Source organism: Cololabis saira, chromosome 20, assembly GCF_033807715.1.
Source record: "Cololabis saira isolate AMF1-May2022 chromosome 20, fColSai1.1, whole genome shotgun sequence".
Taxonomy (NCBI): domain Eukaryota; kingdom Metazoa; phylum Chordata; class Actinopteri; order Beloniformes; family Belonidae; genus Cololabis; species Cololabis saira.
In genome coordinates this window covers 10,440,897-10,462,335 of record NC_084606.1, presented here as the reverse complement: position 1 = coordinate 10,462,335, position 21,439 = coordinate 10,440,897, and the positions used below count along the sequence as shown (strand labels likewise).

The window sequence follows — 21,439 nt, the reverse complement described above, 5'->3', positions numbered from 1 at the left end:
CATTTTAATTTATTTTATTATTTTATTGATTTAATTTGCTTGAAGATAATTATTTTGTACTTTTGTCTGTTTGAATGGTTGTGTTAAAAAAATAAACCAGACGTTACTCAACAGTTACTCAGTACTTGAGTAGTTTTTTCACCAAGTACGTTTTTACTTTTACTCAAGTAATTATTTGGATGACTACTTTTTACTTCTACTTGAGTCATATTATTCTGTAGTAACAGTACTTTTACTTGAGTAAAATTTTTGGCCACTCTACCCAGCTCTGCTTATGACTAAGCTCTGCCGAAAGCCAAAGCGAATGTTTTTACTTCTTTAGCTGCCCAGTGACCTATATGAATGTGACGGGGAGGATGGGATCCCTGCTGGAGGAGCATCATGTAATAGTGAGGATGGGATCCCTGCAGGTCTGAAATAAGAGAAACACAGGAAAACACACAACGGTCACACAAGCCTTTGGAATCTGCAAGAGAAAAAACAAACAAACAGAAACGAGAACACGCAGAGGCACAAGCAGCAACCATTCCAGGGGCCTCATTTATAAAAGAGTGTGTAGGATTCATACTAAAAGTGCACGTAAACCCAAAAGCCGAAAATGACGGGCGCAAAAAAAAATCTGGATTTATAAAACCGTGTGCACGCACACTTGCACGCAATGTTTGCTTTATAAATCACAGTCCAGCTGTAAGGTTGCGCAGGTGAATTCGCCTCATATCCCGACATTATTTGGTGGTCACAGTAAAAGTATAAATAGTATAAAATAAAACACCGTGAGTGCCACGGACAGATGGTGCAGAGAAAAAAAGAAGTGGTGTGATTTGAAGGTGGAGGCCAAGTGGTACGGAGCCCCTAAAGGGACAGGGATTTTTTTATATATATATAATGAGTTTTACGTGCGCACGTGAAACCTTTAAGGCTGATTTATGGTTCCGCGTTACACCAACGGAGAGCCTACGCCGTAGGTGCGCGTTGCTGCGTACCCTACGGCGTAGGCTCTGCGTCGTTTTAACGCGGAACCATAATTTAGGCTTATGCCCGCGCGTAAAGGTTTCACGCGCGCGTAAAACTCATTATATGTATAAAAAAAATCTGAGTCCCTTTAGGGGCTCCGTAGAGTGGCCCGGCACTCATTTGTTCTGTCCTGTCCTCAGTCACTCTCCAGTTGGAAGCGGTGGGTGAAGAGGAGGTTCACGACACTGACGCTGTGCTTCAAACACAGAGATACGTAGAGATACACACATTTTTCGGTTAGTTTTTTCTTTTTAAATCCCAACCTTTGCGTAGAAGGTGGCTTACGCATCTTTCAAGCCCTGTTTTGTGCGCAAGCAAGCTTTATAAATGAGGCCCCTGGTCTCTAAAACTGAATCAGGATTAGGCCACTGCGATTATCTGTCCCTCAAAACTGTGGGGTGAGCATTTACAGTAGGTGAGTGAGCAGGTGTGTATGTCTGTGTAACTGTGTGTGTGGAAAAAGTGAAAACAAGCTTTTACCTGAACTGCAACTACAGTGGAGGAGGGAGGGCACAACCACGCCTCCTGAGAGACCAGAAGTCGACAAGGAAGAAACCCGAACCCAGGCCACCAGCCGCACAACGGAGGACCAGAAGAGGGCAAGAAAAAAAACCCCGCCAGCAAACTTTGCCATCAAACATGAAGAAGTTCTTCTGCTGTCAGAAGAGGACGATAGAAATGTCCTGCTGTCAAGCTTTCTCATGATGTGATGTTATAGAGCAGTTCACCCAAACCTCTGTTCACATCCCATAATGTAGGTTAAAAGGTGGAAAAGAGGAAACTAATTCAGCCTGGAAATGCGGAAAAAAGACCTGCTAGTCCTCGTTTCATCTCAGCAAGTCGTGGTTTCATCTCTGCTAGTCCTCATTAAATTGTTTTAAATATGTTAGTCCTTGTTTCATATCTGCTTGTCCTTATTTCATCATTTCATCCTAGTTAGTCCTCGTTTCATCTCTTCGTTCTTATTTCATCTCCATTAGTCCTCATCTTATCTATCTTTGTCACACTCTGCTCTGGTCTCTCATGGTGCACAGAGAGAGTTCAATCACTTCCTGTCACACCTCCACATCTGCTTCAGTGCTCATCAGCCAGTATTTAAGCTGCTCTGAGGCCTCACTCAGGGCCAGATTGACTTTGGAGCATGCTTTATTTCCCAGCACTCAGTATCAGATTGATTTGATTTGATTTGAAGATTTTATTTCGAACATGCATGTTAAAAAAAAGAGTACAAAAAGTAAAAAAACAGAATACAAATATATATATATATATATATATATATATATATATATATATATATATATATATATATATATATATATATATATATATATATATATATATATATATATATATATATACTATATTTATATATACATATAATTGAGTATTATATCACTGTATAGAACAGTTATCAAAGTAGAGATGTGTGTTTTATAAGTAAGTAGTTCATGCGTGTCATAGGTATATAAGTATATATATGTATATATATATATATATATGTATATATATATATATATATATATATATATATATATATATATATATATATATATATATATATACATATATATATATATATATATATGTACATATATATATATATATATGTATATATATATATATATATGTACAGCACTTGGGCAAAACACACATCTCTACTTTGATAACTGTTCTATACAGTGATATAATACTCAATTATATGTATAAATAAATATAGTCAAAAACAAAACAAATCAAAGCAAGCAAAACAAAACAAAACAAATGCCCAGCATTTAGTTGTGCTACTATGTATGTATGTACTAATAGAAGTAATTATAATGCATAGTATTACATTATCATTACTTTACCATAATACTACAATAGACAGCAATGGTATAAAAATATACTTGAATAACTATATAAGAGTAGATATGCTATATATACACTGGTTTATATATTTACCTCCAATTATATAAAAATTACTATAAATCCATATATCGACATATCTACATATAACTATAAATCAGTATATATATTAGAGATATAGATACACAAATACTGTACGTATAATCCAACTCAATATATCCATATACATACAGTACCTACATATAACATATCTATATCCATAATATACGTCTATATATCTACATATATTATTAAATGTACATATCTATATGTCTATTCGCATCTGTATTTTGAATAGAATGTAGATTGTAGAATGTAAATGGTGATGTTTTGACTCTGTTTTAGCTCCATGTTCAGGCTGTTCCACAATTTCACTCCATAGGTGACGTATTGGTTTCGACCCCAGATTGCCCCTGATGATGTCTTCTTGTCTCTGCCCCAACCCTCATCCACAACATCCACTGATCCTGCTTTTGCCTCGATCACCTCCAGCTAGCCCCTGCACAGAGTTGTCGCCATCATCAAACGCCCACAATGATAGTGTTCCTGTTCCAGAGCCCTCACTAGCCTGCCAGTCAGCACTGTTTCCTGTTGATTCCTGTATTCCTCCAAGGACTGTTACCTGCTTCCGGCTGAAGAACCTTCCTGTTGAAAATTTGGTCAAATACATTTCTAATTACTACCGGATCTTGTGTGTACTTAGTGTACTTTGGTCCTAAAATCCAACACTGACTGTGATTGCCATAAGGGGGGGTGGCCCCGTCTGCTCTCAGACCTGTCCCTTCCACTGGTTTGCAACGTGGCGCCCCATCGTACAAAGACAACGAGCCCCCAAAAGCACCCTCAGGAACCTATGGATGACGTCAGTCCAATTCTCGTCCCAGTTGTGTTTAAAGTCTTAGACATACGGGAGCAGGACTGAAGCCAAAGCGGCCCCCTGTGGGCCCCCTGTGGGCCCCCTGTGGGCCCCCTGTGGGCCCCCGCGCTGCACTCCAGCCACCCAGAAACTATTCTTCAGCCTGACAAGCTGCAGTCTTGCTGTTAAGTAGCTCAAAGTGAAGTAGGCACTTCCCTGCAAACCCCACCCCACTCCCCACTCACTCTCACACTCTCTCTGTCTCTCTCACTCACTCACTCACTCACTCACTCACTCACTCACTCACTCACTCACTCACTCACTCACTCACTCACTCACTCACTCACTCACTCACATGCACACACATTTATGTGTGGAGGGGTGGATGGAACTAATTGTCTGCAAAAAAGACGAATGACCATATAGGAAGTAAGCACATCCAGGAAGGAGGGCCAGGTCCCGTGCTGCACATATGGCGCTTTTCCACTAGAACCTACTCGGCTCAGCTCCACTTGGTTTGGTTCTTTCCCACTAGGGTCTAATGTGCCTAGTAGATACTTTTCTACTCTGCCGAGGTTCTAAGCAGCTGAGTCGGCTGTATCTGACGTCATCACACTACAGGCCACCGATTGGTCGGGGGGTTGGAGTCAAACGTCTGAGTCAGGAGGCGGAAATCAGCGAAAGAGCGACTCGCGGCTTGTTGTTAATTTTATTCAACAGGCAATGGCAGCAAAAGTCTGTTTGATGATCCAACTCTGAGGTGCAGATGTTCATAAACCTGGTGGCTGAGGAGAGAATTAAAAAGGGATCTAGACGGGCGATAAGGAACGACCAGATCCACCAGGAGCTCTGTCACTTCATAGCTGATCACGGCTCCCAATGGACTTTTCAGCAGCCGAGACAAACTAAAAAAAAATTCAAAAGCTTCGCCGCATGAAGCTTCTCTCACTCTCATTTTTTAACTTGATATCGAACACAAGTCACAGACCCAGCAGCACATTTATCATCTCCTCCAGGTTCTACATCTTTAGTGTTGTTGTCTTCTTCGTTTAGATCACACAATGAAATACATCACAGCAGCTTCGCTCCAACCTCCTACTTCTGCTGAATTGTTATGGAAAAGAAACAAGGTCGAGACGAGCTGAGATGAGTAGAGCCGAGTAGGTTAGTGGAAAAGCGCATAGAGCTCCACATCCTGCACTCCTATGTACCTGAAGGTGCTCCCACTCCTGATCACACGGGTCCACATCAATTTTATTGGATAATCAGTTCATTACAACCCCTGACTCATAGAATTCAAGTAGCACACATTCAAATATACATTTAAAAAAATGTAGACATATCAAAACAAACATCTAACATCCACAGAGTATTTACCTTCCGCACTACCAGATTGCCTTTTCCAAGAGGATACAACCTCATGCAGTGTTTGAAAAATATCTTTGTCATCAATAATTATTCTACAGTAGCTTTTTTTAAATTTAATTTTCCTTAGTTCTGAAATCCCCTGCTTTTGTAGTTGCTGTTCTCTGCTTGTGGAGGGCACCATGAGAATAAAATGTATTTTCTAATGGAAAAGTCCTTAAAAAAAGGAAAATTCCCAGAGAATTCCCAAAGTAATGCGAATCCAGATCATAATGATCTAAACAGCAATTCATTTAAGACATTTTAATAGCTGAACATCAATATCATCAAAAGAAACAATCAGGAAACAATCACAATAATATGTAAGATTTGACAAATTTAACAGAAAAGCAGCAGGATTTGCTGTACATGTTGATACCAGTCTCTTCACAAGATCTCATTCATGGGACCACACTGAACTCTGATTTGCTTCAGGACCTGTAAGATGCACATTTGTTTCACGTACATATAAATAAATACAAAAGTAGATTAAAACTCAATCACTAAGACAAAAGCATGGAGATTGTTTAAGCAGGTGAAAGTCCAACTTACCACTGAAATCATATTTCTTTTGTACTTTAAATTCTTGATAGCAGATGTCCTACAATCAAGATTTTCCTGCAAGCAAAAAAAGAACATGGTTATTTTATATTTTTGTATAAACATATACAAAATGCAGGCTTCCATAACAGAGAGCACTGGGGTATGAATCTACAGCAGTACCAAAATTGTATTTTTTTTTTTCCGGCCAGTGTGGTCCCGGGTAGGAGCTAAGAGCAAAGAGGAACGCTGAGCCCGGGTCTTCTCCAGCGTGTCTGTCAGGGCCTGCAGCTTCTTCTTCAGCACTGTGTTCCTCAGCTCTGCCTCATTTTGCATGCTCTGAATCTTCTGAGGGAATGAATTGAACAGTTCGTCCCTCTCTAGCTGAAGCTGTGTGAAATGTGCAGGTACATACATGAAACAAATAAAACGTTAGTTTCTCATCACACCTGCTTGCATTTGAACTCTGAAATTGAACTTTGAAAACCAAATCAGTATTTTCAACTTTTACCTTGCTGAATTTCTGTTCCATGAGTTCATTTTCCAATTTCCGGTCTTCAAGGTCTTTTTTGTGGCTCAGAATGGAGTCCTGTGAAAAACAAACAAATTACAAATGATGCGTGTCTTATGCATAGTATGATTTAAAGCAGGGTTCGGCAACCCAAAATGTTGAAAGAGCCATATTGGACCAAAAACACAAAAAACAAAAATATGTCTGGAGCTGCAAAAAATGAAAAGTTAGAATGAAGGCGAAAGGCGAAATGTCGAGAAAAAAGTCGAAATGTCGAGAAAAAAGTCAAAATTTCGAGAAAGAAATGTTGAAATGTCGAGATTAGTGTTGAAGTACAATCTCGAGAAAAAAGTTGAAATGTTGAGAAAAAAAGTCGAAATGTCGAGAAAAAAGTCAAAATTTCGAGAAAAAAATGTTGAAATGTCGAGATTAATGTTGAAGTACAATTCTGACAAAAAAGTCGATATGTCGAGAAAAAAGTCAAAATGTCGAGATTAAAGGGGAAAGGAAAAAGGAAGAAAAAAAGAGAAAAAAAAAGAAAAAAAGGAAAAAAAAAGGTCAAACATTTTTGAAAAACCTCCAGGAGCCACTAGGGCGGCGCTAAAGAGCCGCATGCGGCTCTAGAGCCGCGGGTTGCCGACCCCTGATTTAAAGTTTCTGCTACAAACCATTCAACACACTCTTAGCCACAACTAAAGGTGTTCAGGTAGCAATAGAAAACTCAAAAGATATTTTTTTTAAATCAACATAACCTTTTTGTTTGGGGAGAATTCTGTTCTCTTCACAACATCTTCCATGGCTTTGGTGACAGGCTCAGCAGAAACTGTATCTTGCAAAACAGAAGGCATGTCCCCGTCCTCAAACATTTCTTCCTTAAAGGGGACCTATTATGAAAAACAAGTTTTATTAGTACCGTAATACATTTTTCTTCTGTGGTTTCAGATCTTCCAAGCACCTGAAGCTGTTCAACGACACCTTCAGAAGACGCACGGTCCTTCCTTGAGCCAGCAATAGTGCATAAATGTTATTTGTATATTTTAACAATAAAGTTGCCATTTGTGAAAATTCAGTGTTGTGATTTCTTTACAGTTTAACATGATTCATTTGTCTTGTAACATAAGAAGTGAAATGATGAGGAATTGGAGTAAATAACTGTGGTCTACCTGTTTAGAATTACATTAAATCTTCCTGTGTGAAGACAAGGTGACTAAAGGCTGATTTATGGTTCCGCGTTACACCAACGCAGAGCCTACGGCATAGGGTACGTGTCGATTTAACGCAGAACCGTGGACACGCTTTGCAAAGCAGCCGCTGCTCTTCTGGCCAGAGCAACGCTTTGTCTCCTCCCCTGCTACACGTCATTCAAGCAGCCAATCAGCGCAGAGCCTCATTATCATAGCCCCCCCTCACCTCAGAATGAAGCACAGAAAAAGGCTTTAGAAGCGGGAAAACTAGAGACATGGCCCACAGACTGAATTTCTGATTTATGTAGAAAAAACAAGCTTTAGATTGTTTTTAAGACATTCAAGGCCTGTTTAAAATATACATTAAATGCCATAATATGTCCCCTTTAAAAGATGCTGTTACAACCAAAAACGTAATAACGGCCAATAACGTAATAGCTGCCAATAATGTAATAATTTTGGCCATTTCAAATGTAATGAAGCCAATAGTGTAATAATGTGCCAATAATGTAATAAAACCTTTGAGTCAATAACGTAATAACTTTTTGCATTATCAGCACCAGTTATTACATTTTGAAAGGTTTTTTTTAATACCAGGCCAATAACGTAATAACCAGCCAATAATGTAATTCCTTACTACATTATCGGCAAAAAGTTATTACGTTATTGGCTCAAAAGTTTGATTACATTATTGGCACATTATTACACTATTGGCTTTATTACATTTGAAATGGCCAAAATTATTACGTTATTGGCAGTTATTACGTTATTGGCCGTTATTACGTTTTTGGTTGTAACAGATGCAAATAAACATGCTATGTGAGAAAAAAACCTATATGGATGAAAGCTGAATTCAACTGCATAAAACTGTGAACAAATGAGATATTAATCAAATGATATAATCAATTTAATCAGGAACAATCTTTTGGAGAGGCTGGTCTTTATTAACTTCAGGAGTCCCCTTGTGTGAGAGGTAGCAGTCTGTAGTGTGCTTATTTGTAGTACACACTCCCTTCCAACCAACTCAACCTCCATCTGGGAACTCAAACATCGAGACAGAAACTTCAGCTAAAGGGCTCCAAGTGTTATGTTGCTCAGACACCCAATGTCAGTTTGGAGTACCCAGCCTTTTGGAGTCTCTGAATATGGGGCTGTAAGCAGTACTGGAGTTGAAGGGGGATGAGGGGGGGTGGCATCCCCCCCTGAAATAAAAATGGTCCAAATCATCCCCCCTGTAAAACTTCCATCCCCCCTTTCCATCCCTTATGTCATTTCATTAATGAATGTGGTTTTACTGCTATTTCAACATTTAGAGTCATCACCAGAAAAATAACACCAGAAAAATAACTTATTTGACAATTTTTACCCGTTTCAAGTACATTTTCACTTATATAAATAAGTAGAAACATCTGCCAGTGGGACAAGATTTATCTTCTCATTACAAGCAAAAAAATATTTTTCCACTGGCAGATTTTTCTACTTATTTCAAGTGAAAATCTACTTGAAACAGGTGAAAATTGTTGTTTTTTCCAGTGATGAGTCTTGTTTTAAGTGTAATGAGTTTTGTTTTTTTTTACTAAAAATGAAACATTTTAACTAGAAATAAGACAAATATTCTTGTTAAGATTTTGAGTTTTTGCAGTGATCCATTTTACTTATCCTGTGAAGGACAGAGGCATATTGATAAGTTCAGAAAACTGTTTTTATTGTTGTGTTTTGATGTATTTGATGTAAGCCCAGTGGATATTTAAAGCTTACAGAAGGCTGCATTTAACTGCTGCTATGTCATTCCTGCAGTATTTCTGAAGGTGTTTTGGTCAGTGCTATTATTTGTAATATATTATATTATTTGTAATCAGCACAAATTATCTGTCCCCATATAATAAAATCCACCATCCCCCCTGATTTTGTTTTACAACTCGAGTACTGGCTGTAAGGTGTACAAACTGGAGACCAGTTTTTTCACTGAGCCACTTTAAAGCTCATGTGGGCTATGACAGTAAAACCTGCAGGGGTCTGACTAGGAGGAACAGACTGTCACATTTAAACTCAATGACCGGTCTGTATTTGGACCTTAGCAAACACCACATTTGACCATAGAGGTGTTAACAACTGCACTCACTGCCTAGGCACCTTAATACAACAGTGAAGTTACCTGTCATTGGATCTTCATCCATCTCTAGAAAGGTTTAGTAAATAAGCATAAGAGCTAAGCTCTCAACGTATAACTACAAACAGAAGAGCTGGATCAGGTGATGGGAGAAGCTGGGAGACAGGTATGGTGTGCAGATGTGCACACCATGTAGATTTATTTTCAATAACCATCTCCATTAACTGTCTTTCAGCATTCAGCTGCAGGGGGCAGCCGGGGACAGTAGACCTCAATCATGAAATGTGAGTCAAAACAATTTGTGCATAAACTGTTAAGAGTGGAATTTAAGTGTTTTGTCATAAAATGAGAGATTTGAGCCTCTAATCACAATGCCTTCTAGGTCAATTGTACAGTATACATCTCACTGGAAGGAGGCTGTAAGGACTCACTGGAGCATTATATCTCTTGGAAAAAAAAACTGGAGAAGGTGACGATGCAGAGGGAGATTCAAGGATCTCTGCACAAACCATTGCCCCCATAACTTTCATTTAAAACAATGAAATTGAGTCAGGTCCATTAATTACTGACTTTTTTAAAAGCTTAACAAAAATAAGATACTGGCCTGAACAATGACTCTAAACGGAGTTTGTTGCTGAATGGGTTTGCACATATACCTCAAATTGAAGAAATCTCCATGGTGGCAATGTATACTTGTTCCTATTTTCCCAAGTGCAACGGTGTTCTTCTTTAAAGGTGAGGATGCGACCGGCCTCTAGGGACACTTTCTCCAGTCTCACATATTTCCCGAATTGCTCCAGATCATGTTGCAGCACTTTCATCTTTTCCTCATATTTGGCTACAACTTCTATTCAAATAGTGACAAAAATATGCCTCTTGGTTAATTTATTTACGATATAAAACATTCAGTTTTAAATTGAAGTGTAAATTGATTATTTACCTGTTAGTAGTCTCTCCGCGGTGTTCTTTGCATTTGATGTTTCTTCAACACTTTTCTGTGAAAAGAAACAACCAGTCTCCAAAATTGTCACACACTGATGAATAGTCAGTAGCCACTCCTCCTGTTACAGTGGGTATCTTTTTTGTGTTATTTTCTCTAAGGTAGTGGTTGATGGTGTTTAAAATCTATATCTTGGTGGGTTTCATCACTAACGAGACCTGCATTTGGAGGCTCAAAGGGGAAAAACAAGACTTTTAACTGAAAGATTTAGAATATCATGAGGTGAAAAAAAGACTACATTAATGCTTCAGCCCATGAGTTCTCATCATGTTGCTTCATAAATTCATCATAAATATGTATTCATTACCATGGATGATAATACAAAAAAGCAAACAAAGCCACAGAAACTAACTGTGATAAACTGTTGTGTTGATGACTATTTAGGCCAAAGATGTTGCGAAGACATTTTCTACCAGGCATCAGTAATACTGCACTTACAGGCACTTAACCATCTATATTATGATTTGACATGGGAGGATTTAGTCTGTGAACCATGGTCCAAAGTCGTTATAAGTGTATGGTCCATAAATCAGACCTAGAGCGTTAAAAACTGAGGTTTGTTGTCTTGCTATGTGGTTAACACCACACCACAGTCTGACTTACTATGAGGAGTAAAGCACAAACAAATTCATGAACATGAACAAATTCAGAAGATTGTTGGAGGAGCAATATGCATGATGAAACAATAAGAACTCCAAAAATAAGAAACATTTTGTAGAATTGGGTCATCAGAACCTTTAACGGTAAAATGTCCTCCAGAAGCATCATAAGACATAGAGGAGGAATTGCTGTCAGTGATTGTGCCTATTATTGTTGGGCTATTATTTTACAACCAATATACATAAAATATTTTGTAAAAACGTATTTACTAACACCTGTCAGCAAGTTAACCACATGATAGAAAGCACATTTCTACAACATGTTTTACATAACCAGTGTGATGAGTTATCCTGGGTCCGTGTACTTCGCGGCCGTCCGTTTTTTGTTTTGAAATGAGAAAATAAAAATAGATGTAACGTTCTCACTCGGGTGTAGATGACCCAAAGCTAAACGTTCAGCTAAACCTTTGTCCAGTTTCAATAAAAAATGATGACAGAGGCGTGGAGTGGCGTTTCATCAAGTATATTGAAGACTGAACATGTAAATAAGTGATAAAAACTGCAACAGAAACATACAGAATCAAATTAGAAGATGGACCAATGCTAATGGCTAGCTAACAGATCGTTTTTATGCTAATAAAGTTCAAACAATCAAAACAATACAAAAAATAATTATCTAATATATCAAACTTAACTTACAGCATTGCTTGTACACAACTGAAATGGTGAGAAGAAGATGGAGCAGGAAAATAACGGCTGGTCTGACCGGAACCAAACCGGAAGTAACATCGCGAAACCGGAAGTAACATCGCTGTTCTTAAATCGTCTCAAAACAACTAAATATTTAATTATACTGTACATACTTTGTTTTCTTAACTAATTATTTGCCCGTTTACCATATATATATATATATACAAAATGTCATTTAACATATTCAAATAATTGAAAAGTTAATATAATACAAGAACACCTAGGGCAACACAATTACAGGGCAACACACTCCCCGCCTGACCTGTTATGGTCACTCAGGATTACAGGTAAGCAATAGCAAAGACTCTTCAACAGTCCTTAGGCAGAAGTAGAGTGAGTTCTGCAATTGGTTTCAGAAAAGTTTTCACATTGCCTTGGTCTGTTGTCTTCAGCTCAACTTTTCTGACATATCCATCTTTTCCAGGGAAGGTAGGTATTTATGTTTCGGTGTTTTGGTTTACCAGAGCCTGCACCTGTCTCCATTGTTTCATGTATAGGTCCTTTTCTGTAAAGTCCCCAGGAGGAGGAGGGACCCCTGACCTGACTCCGGTGATGATGTCGTCCTCCTCCACATCCAAATCATCAGGAAGTGCAGATTCTGCAACTTTTGACTTCTTTTTCTTTCGGGGTTTTTTCACCACTTCTTCTCCATCGGTGGTCTGATCTCCTGTACGACCATTTAACAAGTTGACTTGGTCATCCTCCAGATCAATGGTGGCAGCTTTCTTCTTCTTCTTTTTTCTCTGTGGTGCTGCGTCCATCGTGCTGTCGAGGGTCAGGTTTTCTCCGATCTCGGAGGCCCTCCGGCTGCTGATGCCACCCATCTCCACTGAAGGGACAGGTTTGTTGTCATGCTTGGTGCCTTGTCTTGTTTCTTTAATGCGCACGAAGCTTGGGCAGGGTTTGAACATAGAAGGCCGGCCACTGTCAAGCACATGAGTCTTGTATGTATTGACTGTTGGTCTGTGTACACTCCCCAGACAGACCTCTCCAATGACTACCCACCCTAAGTCCAGACGTTGGGCGAAGGGAGAGTTGTGTGGGCCGTTCACTTGCTGCCTGACCTTGTGAGCCCGTAGAACGTCTCTGCCAAGCAAAATTAGTATCTCTGCTTTAGGGTCCAGCTCTGGGATTTGTTGAGCGATGTGACGGAGGTGAGGCAGGTGTTTAACTGCGCTTGGGGTAGGTATCTCACTCCGGTTGTTTGGGATGTCAGGACACTCGGTGAGTGGTGGGAGAGAGATGTGGATCTTTCCATCCAATGACTCCATCTGAAGTCCCTCTGCTTTCTTTCCAGATGTTTCAATGATGCCAGAGCATGTTCTGAGACGGTAAGGGAAGATTTCACTCTCCATGCCAAAATGTTCAAAGAGCTCTGGTCGAGCTAAAGAGCGGTTGCTCTGGTCATCCATTATTACGTAGGCCTTTATAGCCATGTCCTTTGACCCTTTGGGGTAGATCCTTGCGAGGCAAATTTTTGAGCAGGAGCGACTCCACTGACCTGGACCACATATTTCTGTGCAGCTTGTGTTGACCTCTGTGTGACTGAAGTCCGCCTCGTCCACTTCAGTCTTTTTAGGACGTACTTCTTCCTCCCCGCCGTTCTCTTGTGATGCTGGAGGAGCCATTCCGGTTGACTGAGGTGATGGGCCGGGATGCATGGCCGCATCGTGTCTGGTGCTGTCACACTCGGAGCATCTTACCTCGCTCTTGCAGTCTTTGGCAAGATGAGAAGTTGCAGAGCAGCATTTGAAACATATTCCATTCTCCATGAGAAAGGCCTTTCGGTCGTCGAGTGACTTGTTCCTGAAGGTTTTACACTTTTTGAGAGGGTGAGGTCTATTGCCGTGCAGCGGGCAGTTCTTACTTGGGTCAAGTTGAGTGGTGGAGAAATCGGTCTTGTTCACGTAGATGGCTTTATTGGTGTACTTCCCATCATATTTCTCTTGTCTTGTCTGGATTGTGGAGCAGCTTTGGTACATGAAGCTCGGGTCATTTCGCTTTTTGGCTTCGCGACTCACAAAGTCACAGAAATAGTGAAATGGAGGAAAGCAGCCGCTGTTTTGTTCTTTGAACCGCGTTCCAGATGTCAACCACTTCTCCTGCAGCTGATATGGGAGCTTCTCCACAATTGGTCCGATCCCACGGGAAGTGTCCAGATATGCAAGGCCTGTGAGGTACCCATCCTCCTTGGCACCTTGGATCTCCTGTAGCAGGTCCCCAAGCTGGCGTAGCTTCAAGAAGTCTTTGACTGAAAACCTGGGAAAGTCCTCTAGCCTCTGAAAAAGGGACTTCTCCAGGATTTCAGGGGCAGCATAGCACTCACAGAGTCTCTCCCATGCTTTCATTAAAGCAAGACTGGGATTGTTAACGTGTACAGACCTGATGCGTGTCACGTGTTCTCTGGATTCCTTCCCAAGCCATCTGGTCATAAGATCCAACTCTTGGATTGCTGTCAGGCTAGCTTCTCTGGTTGCACTGATGAAGGACGAGTACCAAGCGCGATAATTTTCCGGTTTATCATCAAACTGGTACAGACCTGAGCTGACTAAGTCTCGTCGTGCCAGATACTGTGCCAATGACTCTATTGGATTTGGTATGCTAGCTGGCTGGATGTATGGGGAGAAATGTACAGGCGTATTTGTATATACGTTAGGTGTTATAGCTTCCGGCTTAATCTGGGCGTTGCTAGAATCAGGTACATTGGGTTGAGGTAACGATGTCCTTATCTGGTTACTAGGTGCAGGTGGGTTTGCTCGAGGTGAGTACATGTTATCATCTTTCTTCTGGCTAGATTGAGACTGATGTGAGATGTCTCCCAAAAGTAGGTTTAGTCCTGATCTCGCTGTTACATAGCTGTGGAGTGGTTTGACGTCAGGTGAGTGATCGACGGGCTGTGGCGATGATTGTTGTGAGGGACAGAGACTCTTTATCTCGATCTGATCCTGCACATAACCATGTGTTCGCTCCGTTTTGGCCCTTTCTGATTCTGCTCGTTCTGATTTATTTTCCACAACCTCAGATATCACAGTACTCTGTGCCATTTCCATTATTTGTGCTTCTACAGTAGCTGCTTCTGCTTCCTTTTGCAGTGATAACACTTCCAATTGTGTTTCTAGTCTGGTTGTTTCCACCTTTATTTCTGCCTCTCTGACAGCCTTTTCCATTTTTAATTTAGCCTCCTGGGCGGCGTATGAGGCTCTCACCTTGGCAGCCTCTGCTTTGGCCCGAGCCCGGGCGACACTCCCAGATGAGGTTGACGTGTTGCTCATCGTCATGGAACTCCTGCTTCTATGCGATGACATCTTGCCAAGTCAGAGTGAAAGTTTGCTTTTTTACTGTAACGTTCTCACTCGGGTGTAGATGACCCAAAGCTAAACGTTCAGCTAAACCTTTGTCCAGTTTCAATAAAAAATGATGACAGAGGCGTGGAGTGGCGTTTCATCAAGTATATTGAAGACTGAACATGTAAATAAGTGATAAAAACTGCAACAGAAACATACAGAATCAAATTAGAAGATGGACCAATGCTAATGGCTAGCTAACAGATCGTTTTTATGCTAATAAAGTTCAAACAATCAAAACAATACAAAAAATAATTATCTAATATATCAAACTTAACTTACAGCATTGCTTGTACACAACTGAAATGGTGAGAAGAAGATGGAGCAGGAAAATAACGGCTGGTCTGACCGGAACCAAACCGGAAGTAACATCGCGAAACCGGAAGTAACATCGCTGTTCTTAAATCGTCTCAAAACAACTAAATATTTAATTATACTGTACATACTTTGTTTTCTTAACTAATTATTTGCCCGTTTACCATATATATATATATATACAAAATGTCATTTAACATATTCAAATAATTGAAAAGTTAATATAATACAAGAACACCTAGGGCAACACAATTACAGGGCAACACAATAGAGATACAATCCAAAATAATCTGTTTCCCATCTTTTGTTTTGATAATAAAAAGCGGAAAACGGATCGTTATCTATTATCCGTTATCCGTTATCCGATATCCGATTTCATTGATGTGCTTGAAAATCGAAATTGGGAAATTGGCAGTATGTTAGAGTTCAGTACATGTTATTGATTGGACGCTGCAGCTGAACGGACTGTCACAACATCATTGCAGTTTCATGACGGAGTGAAGACAGATTACAGATTAAACTCATGTTTCACTCCCAGGTTTCATATTTGATTTATTTTCTGTTTCAACATTAAAAAAATCTAAAACTGTTAATTTTCAATCTGATTCTTTATTCTTTATTCTTTATTCGGATCCCCATTAGCTTCCACTGTCGTGGTTGCTAATCTTCCTGGGGTCCACATAAAACATCACATAAACATACAATACAACATACAAAATAAACTGACACTTGTCAGTCTAAATCTAAGTACATTAAAAATGGCAATAATATAAAAATAGAGATATAAAAATAGAAAAACATTTGTCAAGCATCATGTACAAAAACATTGATTATTCTAACTGTGTGGTCTCACTCATAAATTTTTGTTTAATAGATCTTTTGAATAAATATTTGCTTTTGATACTTTTCATATTTGCAGGTAATGTGTTCCATTGTTGGGTGGCTAAATAACAGATCTTTTAAGTATATCAGAAGTTGGTTTTGGAAGTGTCAAATAACCTAAGCTTACCTGTCTAGTATTATGATTATGCTTTAGACCAGCATTTAGTAACTGATCTTCTGATCAACAAAAGAACCAGAAACAACCTTCTTCATTTATTACTGCGCATGTGCAATCCCCCCATTTGTCCAATTCTTGTTTTCTCTATAGGAAATAGAGAAAAGAGTTTTCCACTCGCTGTTTTAATTCCCAATTTCGATTTTCAAACACATCAATGAAATCGGATAACCATCCGTTTTCCGTTTTTTATTATCAAAACAAAAGATGGGGAACGGATTATTTTGGATTATTTCTCTATTTTTATTTTGTCATTTCAAAACAAAAAACGGATGGCCGCGAAGTACACGGACCATCCTGGCATCTATTTAACCCGTTGCCTCAATGTCGGGTTAACCCGACATTGAGGAACTTCTTAAGTGCACGGGGTTACCATGTACATTGTAAAAATGTACATTGAAATCCATTTGCTTTTGAAAGTCTCACAAAGAGGCACGGACCATACATCTGTTTGTAATATTTTTGAATGAAGAACAAGGGAGTGTACTACAAACCACTTCCAGTTCCCGGACAAGTTCATCACTGTTGAGCTCCTTCATGTCTACCACGATCGCCCTCTTTTTCTTGAGAAGCTCCGTTTCCAGTTGATCTTGCTCTTTCTGCTGCAGCTCAACAGTAACTAAACCGTTTGCCTTCAGCTCAGATCTTGTGTTTTCATGTTCACAGAGGAGGTGTTTAACCTTCAGTTTATATACCTAGAGAGGAAAAACATGTATACATATGAAGTGTGTTATCTAATAAATACATCATAGACAATCTTTGCTTTAACCTTAAAAACCTATTCAAAAGTTTGTTCGGTTTCAAAACATTTAAAAGAAACTTTTCATAGGTGTTTAAGCAAAATGTCTTAATCAAATGTGTAAACAACTGACTGCACTAAACATGTTGTATTTCCATCCTAAAGAATACAAACCTACTTCCAAAAGTGATAAAGAGGTGGTTGAGGGATACCTATTTACAGTATGTTACCAAAGTTATCCATTATACACACATGACTGTCAAAAAGTACAGCAAAAAAAACCACCCATTATTCTGTCTTAAAATCCAGATTTGAAGTTAGTCAAGTCCCTGAATCATGTAGCTGCATAATATCTGTGTGTTAATCTTACTTTGATCTCTTCTTGGAAACGCTCCTCATCATCTTCTATGAACTTATCAGAGTTTATTATCTCTAGTTTTCTGTCAGCAACTTCCCCAAAGGTGTCGACCTTATCCCTCTCAAGCTGGAAGTAGTTTCTCTCCTCCCTCTCTTTGTCCACTTCCTCTCGAAGGTGTGCAAAGTGCTCTTCAATCTAAAACACAGAAACTGATTGTGATGAGGGCATGTCTGACCCATTCAACATTTTTATGTCACACTGAAAGGTCACCATAGAACATCCTTCTGAATTGAACTGAGTTGAATTGAATAATAATGTATTCACCCCCGAAAACAACCTACTTCCTTCAGAATCAGAATCACAATCAGGTTTATTGGCAAAGTTTGACAGAGGTGTCAAGTAACGAAGTACAAATACTTCGTTACCTTACTTAAGTAGAAATTTTGGTTATCTATACTTCACTGGAGTCATTATTTTTCAGACGACTTTTTACTTTTACTCCTTACATTTTCACGCAATTATCTGTACTTTTTACTCCTTACATTTTAAAAACAGCCTCGTTACTCTATTTCATTTCGGCCTTTTAAAACAAACTATCCAGTTAAATTGCTCCATCCGGATAGAGTGAATTTGGTTGTGGTTGTTTCAGATGTTCTTGTCCAGTTTTGTTCTTACATCCGTTCCCTCAGATTCCTGCAACTAAACTTGGATGTACATTCCAATAAAGGTTAGGATAAATGATAACATGCCTCTGAAGTTTGACTTTTTGCACCATTACAATACTTATAGGCAACTAGTCATCATATCTCCTGCTCTCTGAAACACATGTTAATGCTCAATAGTACACATATATGGTTCTTTAATATATTTGCATTATACTAAGATGCATTCATTTTCAATGGCTTTTGTCCTTAATGGCTTTTTTCCCCCTTACATTACTTTTACACTTTAAGTAGTTTTGAAACCAGTACTTTTATACTTTTACTTGAGTAAAAAACTTGAGTTGATACTTCAACTTCTACAGGAGTATTTTTAAACTCTAGTATCTATACTTCTACCTGAGTAATGAATGTGAATACTTTTGACACCTCTGAAGTTTGAACATGCCAGACAGGGAATTTGACTCCGGTCATTTCGCTCACTGTACAGTAAATAGACAAATTCTCTTATTAACATATATAGCCTACAATTTTTTTTCAAGTGAAAGGTGCAGCAGTATGAGGTAGAAATGGTTAATGAAAGGTGCATTGTTACAGCATATGTTATAATTATTATTATTATAATTATTATTATTGCACAGTGATTGATTACTCGGAGACTATGAGTGTTGAGAGTTCTTGAAGGGTAAGTTACTTGTGAAAATATTTAAGAAGGCAAAAATTAGATAAAACATCATTTCACAAACTATTGGAGAGCAGAAAGCAGCTTGGTTGAGATAAATGTCCCTTTGAACCCTAAGCCTTTTTTGCTAATACTTGCATTCTCTCATCAGAATCCCCAGATTGGGGACTTGGGGGTTTTGATGGTTAACCTTACAGTATCAGACCGCGGTTGAATTGGTTTGATATTGGATATTGTATATTATTTAAAAAAAATAAATTAAAAAAAATCACTGGGTTTGTATGTGTATATTTATGTATGTGTATGCATATGTATTATATATATATATATATATATATATATATATATATATATATATATATATATATATATATATATATATATATATATATATATATATATATATATATATATATATATATATATATATACATATATATTAAATATAGTAATAATGCACATTTGCCTTTGGTTTCTACCGTCATGGTATCAATCATTAATATGTGTGCAGACAAGGTAAAAAAAACAAACAAAAAAAACAAAAAACAAAAAAGGATATTGGATATTATGAATTCAACACCCATAAAACTTGTGATACATAACACTGATTGTTTTCATTAAACCTCATTAAATCAGCCCATAATATGATTTTATAATAATTACTCTCTTGTGATATATAGATGACCATGAACACATCACAAGCAATATGACCAAAATCAGTGGTATGTATCACAAGTTTTATGGGTGTTGAATTCATAATATCCAATATCAAACCAATTCAACCACGGTCAGTATCAGAGTACAAACTTAATGAAGGTCAACTTTGATGTACTTTTTCAACCACACGGGTCTAACCTGCTCCTTCGACATTTCCTCCATGGTAAGGCCATTTATCAAAGTGGGCGTCTTCGCCTTGGCAGGCTTTGTACCTTTCTTTTTAGACGGCTGAAAAATAATAAACATGTCGGTTAACATTTTGTAGCATAACTGCACCCGTCTCGGTCGGTATCTGTAGTCAACTGCGGGTAATCAGCTGCTATTCAGATAATAATTCACTTCAGCTAATTACAGTTATCAATTTCGTTACCATCGGTTATGCTGGTAAAATCAAGCGGTAGGAAAAGTAATGTATGATTTGGATGTAGCAGAAAACAGGCAAAAATGCGGCTCCGTCCAGGTCCCGACCAACAGGTGTTTCCATAGCAACGCAGAAACACTGCAGCAGGCAATGACAAAAAAATGGCAAAAAAAATAAATACAAATAAAATAAATAAATATGCAAATATAAATATGTACTAATAATACAACTCTATACCGTTATTTGTTATTTGTTTTTAATATCCATTAAAACTCTATACCGTCTAGGCCGGATTATCCATCTAGTGCATGGACGTCAACCTGTGGTCCACGGCCCTCTGGTGGTCCGTGGCGGTATTGCAAGTGGTCCGTGAAATTGTAAATGGAAAAACAATAATATTTAAAAATATATATATTTATTCTTTAGACTCAATTTTTTTCCCATTTACTATTCATTTACCCATCCAAATTATGTAAAATGAGTGAGAGTGAACTTTGTAATTTTATAAGCCCTCTTGGCTTCGTATTGTTCATTTTTCATTGACTGTTTTTTTTTTTTTATTTATTTTTTTTTTTATTTTACCAGGTTAGTCCCATTGAGATCGAGGATCTCTTTTTCAAGGGAGACCTGGCCAAAGGGAGACCTGGCCTCAAGGCAGACCTTTGTTTTTTTTTTATAGCAAAAGGTGGAAATAAAAATATGCACTGTTGCAAATAAATAGCCTATATAGGCCCATACTCTTATTTAAAAGCAAGGTGCAAAATAAAACAAACATCCCCAAAAGCAGAGGTACTCGAGTTGTTTCTTGGTTATAATGGTCGTCCCTGGGACAAAACCAGTTGAAAACCTCTGATCTACTGAACCGGGCGAGCCAAGCGCCCACGGGCAGCAGCCGATGAAGGGGCACCAAATCAAATGACTGGACCATATATGTCATATTTTGTTATTTTCTCTATGTATTTGCTGGAAGAGGAGCAGACAGGTACATCAGTAACCAATGATATAGTAAAAATACTTGAAAATAATCTTGTTGTTTCATTCCATATTCAAAGATTAATTTCCTGAACGGCATGCCATAGTGTGTGTGTGTGTATATATATAGTGTATATATATATATATATATATATATATATATATATATATATATATATATATATATATAGAGAGAGAGAGAGAGAGAGAGAGAGAGAGAGAGAGAGAGAGAGAGAGAGAGAGATATGGAGATGTTTATGGATATACATAGATATATATGGGTATGTGTTTATTATTGTTTCTTCATATTATTAAAATTATACAGTTTTACACAACATGTTCCTGCTTCTCTATCATATAATCATGTTTGTACATGTATGTGT

The 21,439-nt window shown here is 38.4% G+C and overlaps 2 protein-coding genes across 2 annotated transcripts; both read right to left on the bottom strand.

Moving 5' to 3' along the window:
• Positions 1 to 278: 278 nt before the first annotated feature.
• LOC133420432 (dynein regulatory complex subunit 4-like) lies at positions 279 to 20,174 on the bottom strand. Its single transcript, XM_061710126.1, has 10 exons — positions 20,094 to 20,174; positions 19,862 to 19,951; positions 17,678 to 17,860; positions 17,063 to 17,263; positions 10,444 to 10,498; positions 10,160 to 10,350; positions 6,962 to 7,093; positions 6,210 to 6,287; positions 5,908 to 6,088; positions 279 to 412 (listed from the first exon to the last, which is right to left on the bottom strand). The coding sequence occupies exons 1-10, from the start codon at positions 20,094 to 20,096 to the stop codon at positions 279 to 281; spliced, it is 1,248 nt and encodes a 415-aa protein (XP_061566110.1). The 5' UTR covers positions 20,097 to 20,174.
• Positions 11,604 to 13,610, bottom strand: LOC133420828 (uncharacterized). Its single transcript, XM_061710681.1, has 2 exons — positions 11,802 to 13,610; positions 11,604 to 11,661 (listed from the first exon to the last, which is right to left on the bottom strand). Exon 1 carries the CDS (start codon positions 13,511 to 13,513, stop codon positions 12,290 to 12,292), a length of 1,224 nt encoding a protein of 407 aa, XP_061566665.1. The 5' UTR covers positions 13,514 to 13,610; the 3' UTR covers positions 11,604 to 11,661; positions 11,802 to 12,289.
• Positions 20,175 to 21,439: the final 1,265 nt, after the last annotated feature.

Bases quoted from the DNA above. Each gene is read 5' to 3' on its own strand.
- LOC133420828 (XM_061710681.1), bottom strand. From the start codon at position 13,513: ATGCATCCCGGCCCATCACCTCAGTCAACCGGAATGGCTCCTCCAGCA.
- LOC133420432 (XM_061710126.1), bottom strand. The intron at 17,861-19,861 runs GTTAGACCCGTG...TCTGTGTTTTAG, and splicing joins AGGAAATGTCGAAGGAGCAG to ATTGAAGAGCACTTTGCACA. The intron at 6,089-6,209 runs GTAAAAGTTGAA...CATTTCACACAG, and splicing joins TGGAACAGAAATTCAGCAAG to CTTCAGCTAGAGAGGGACGA.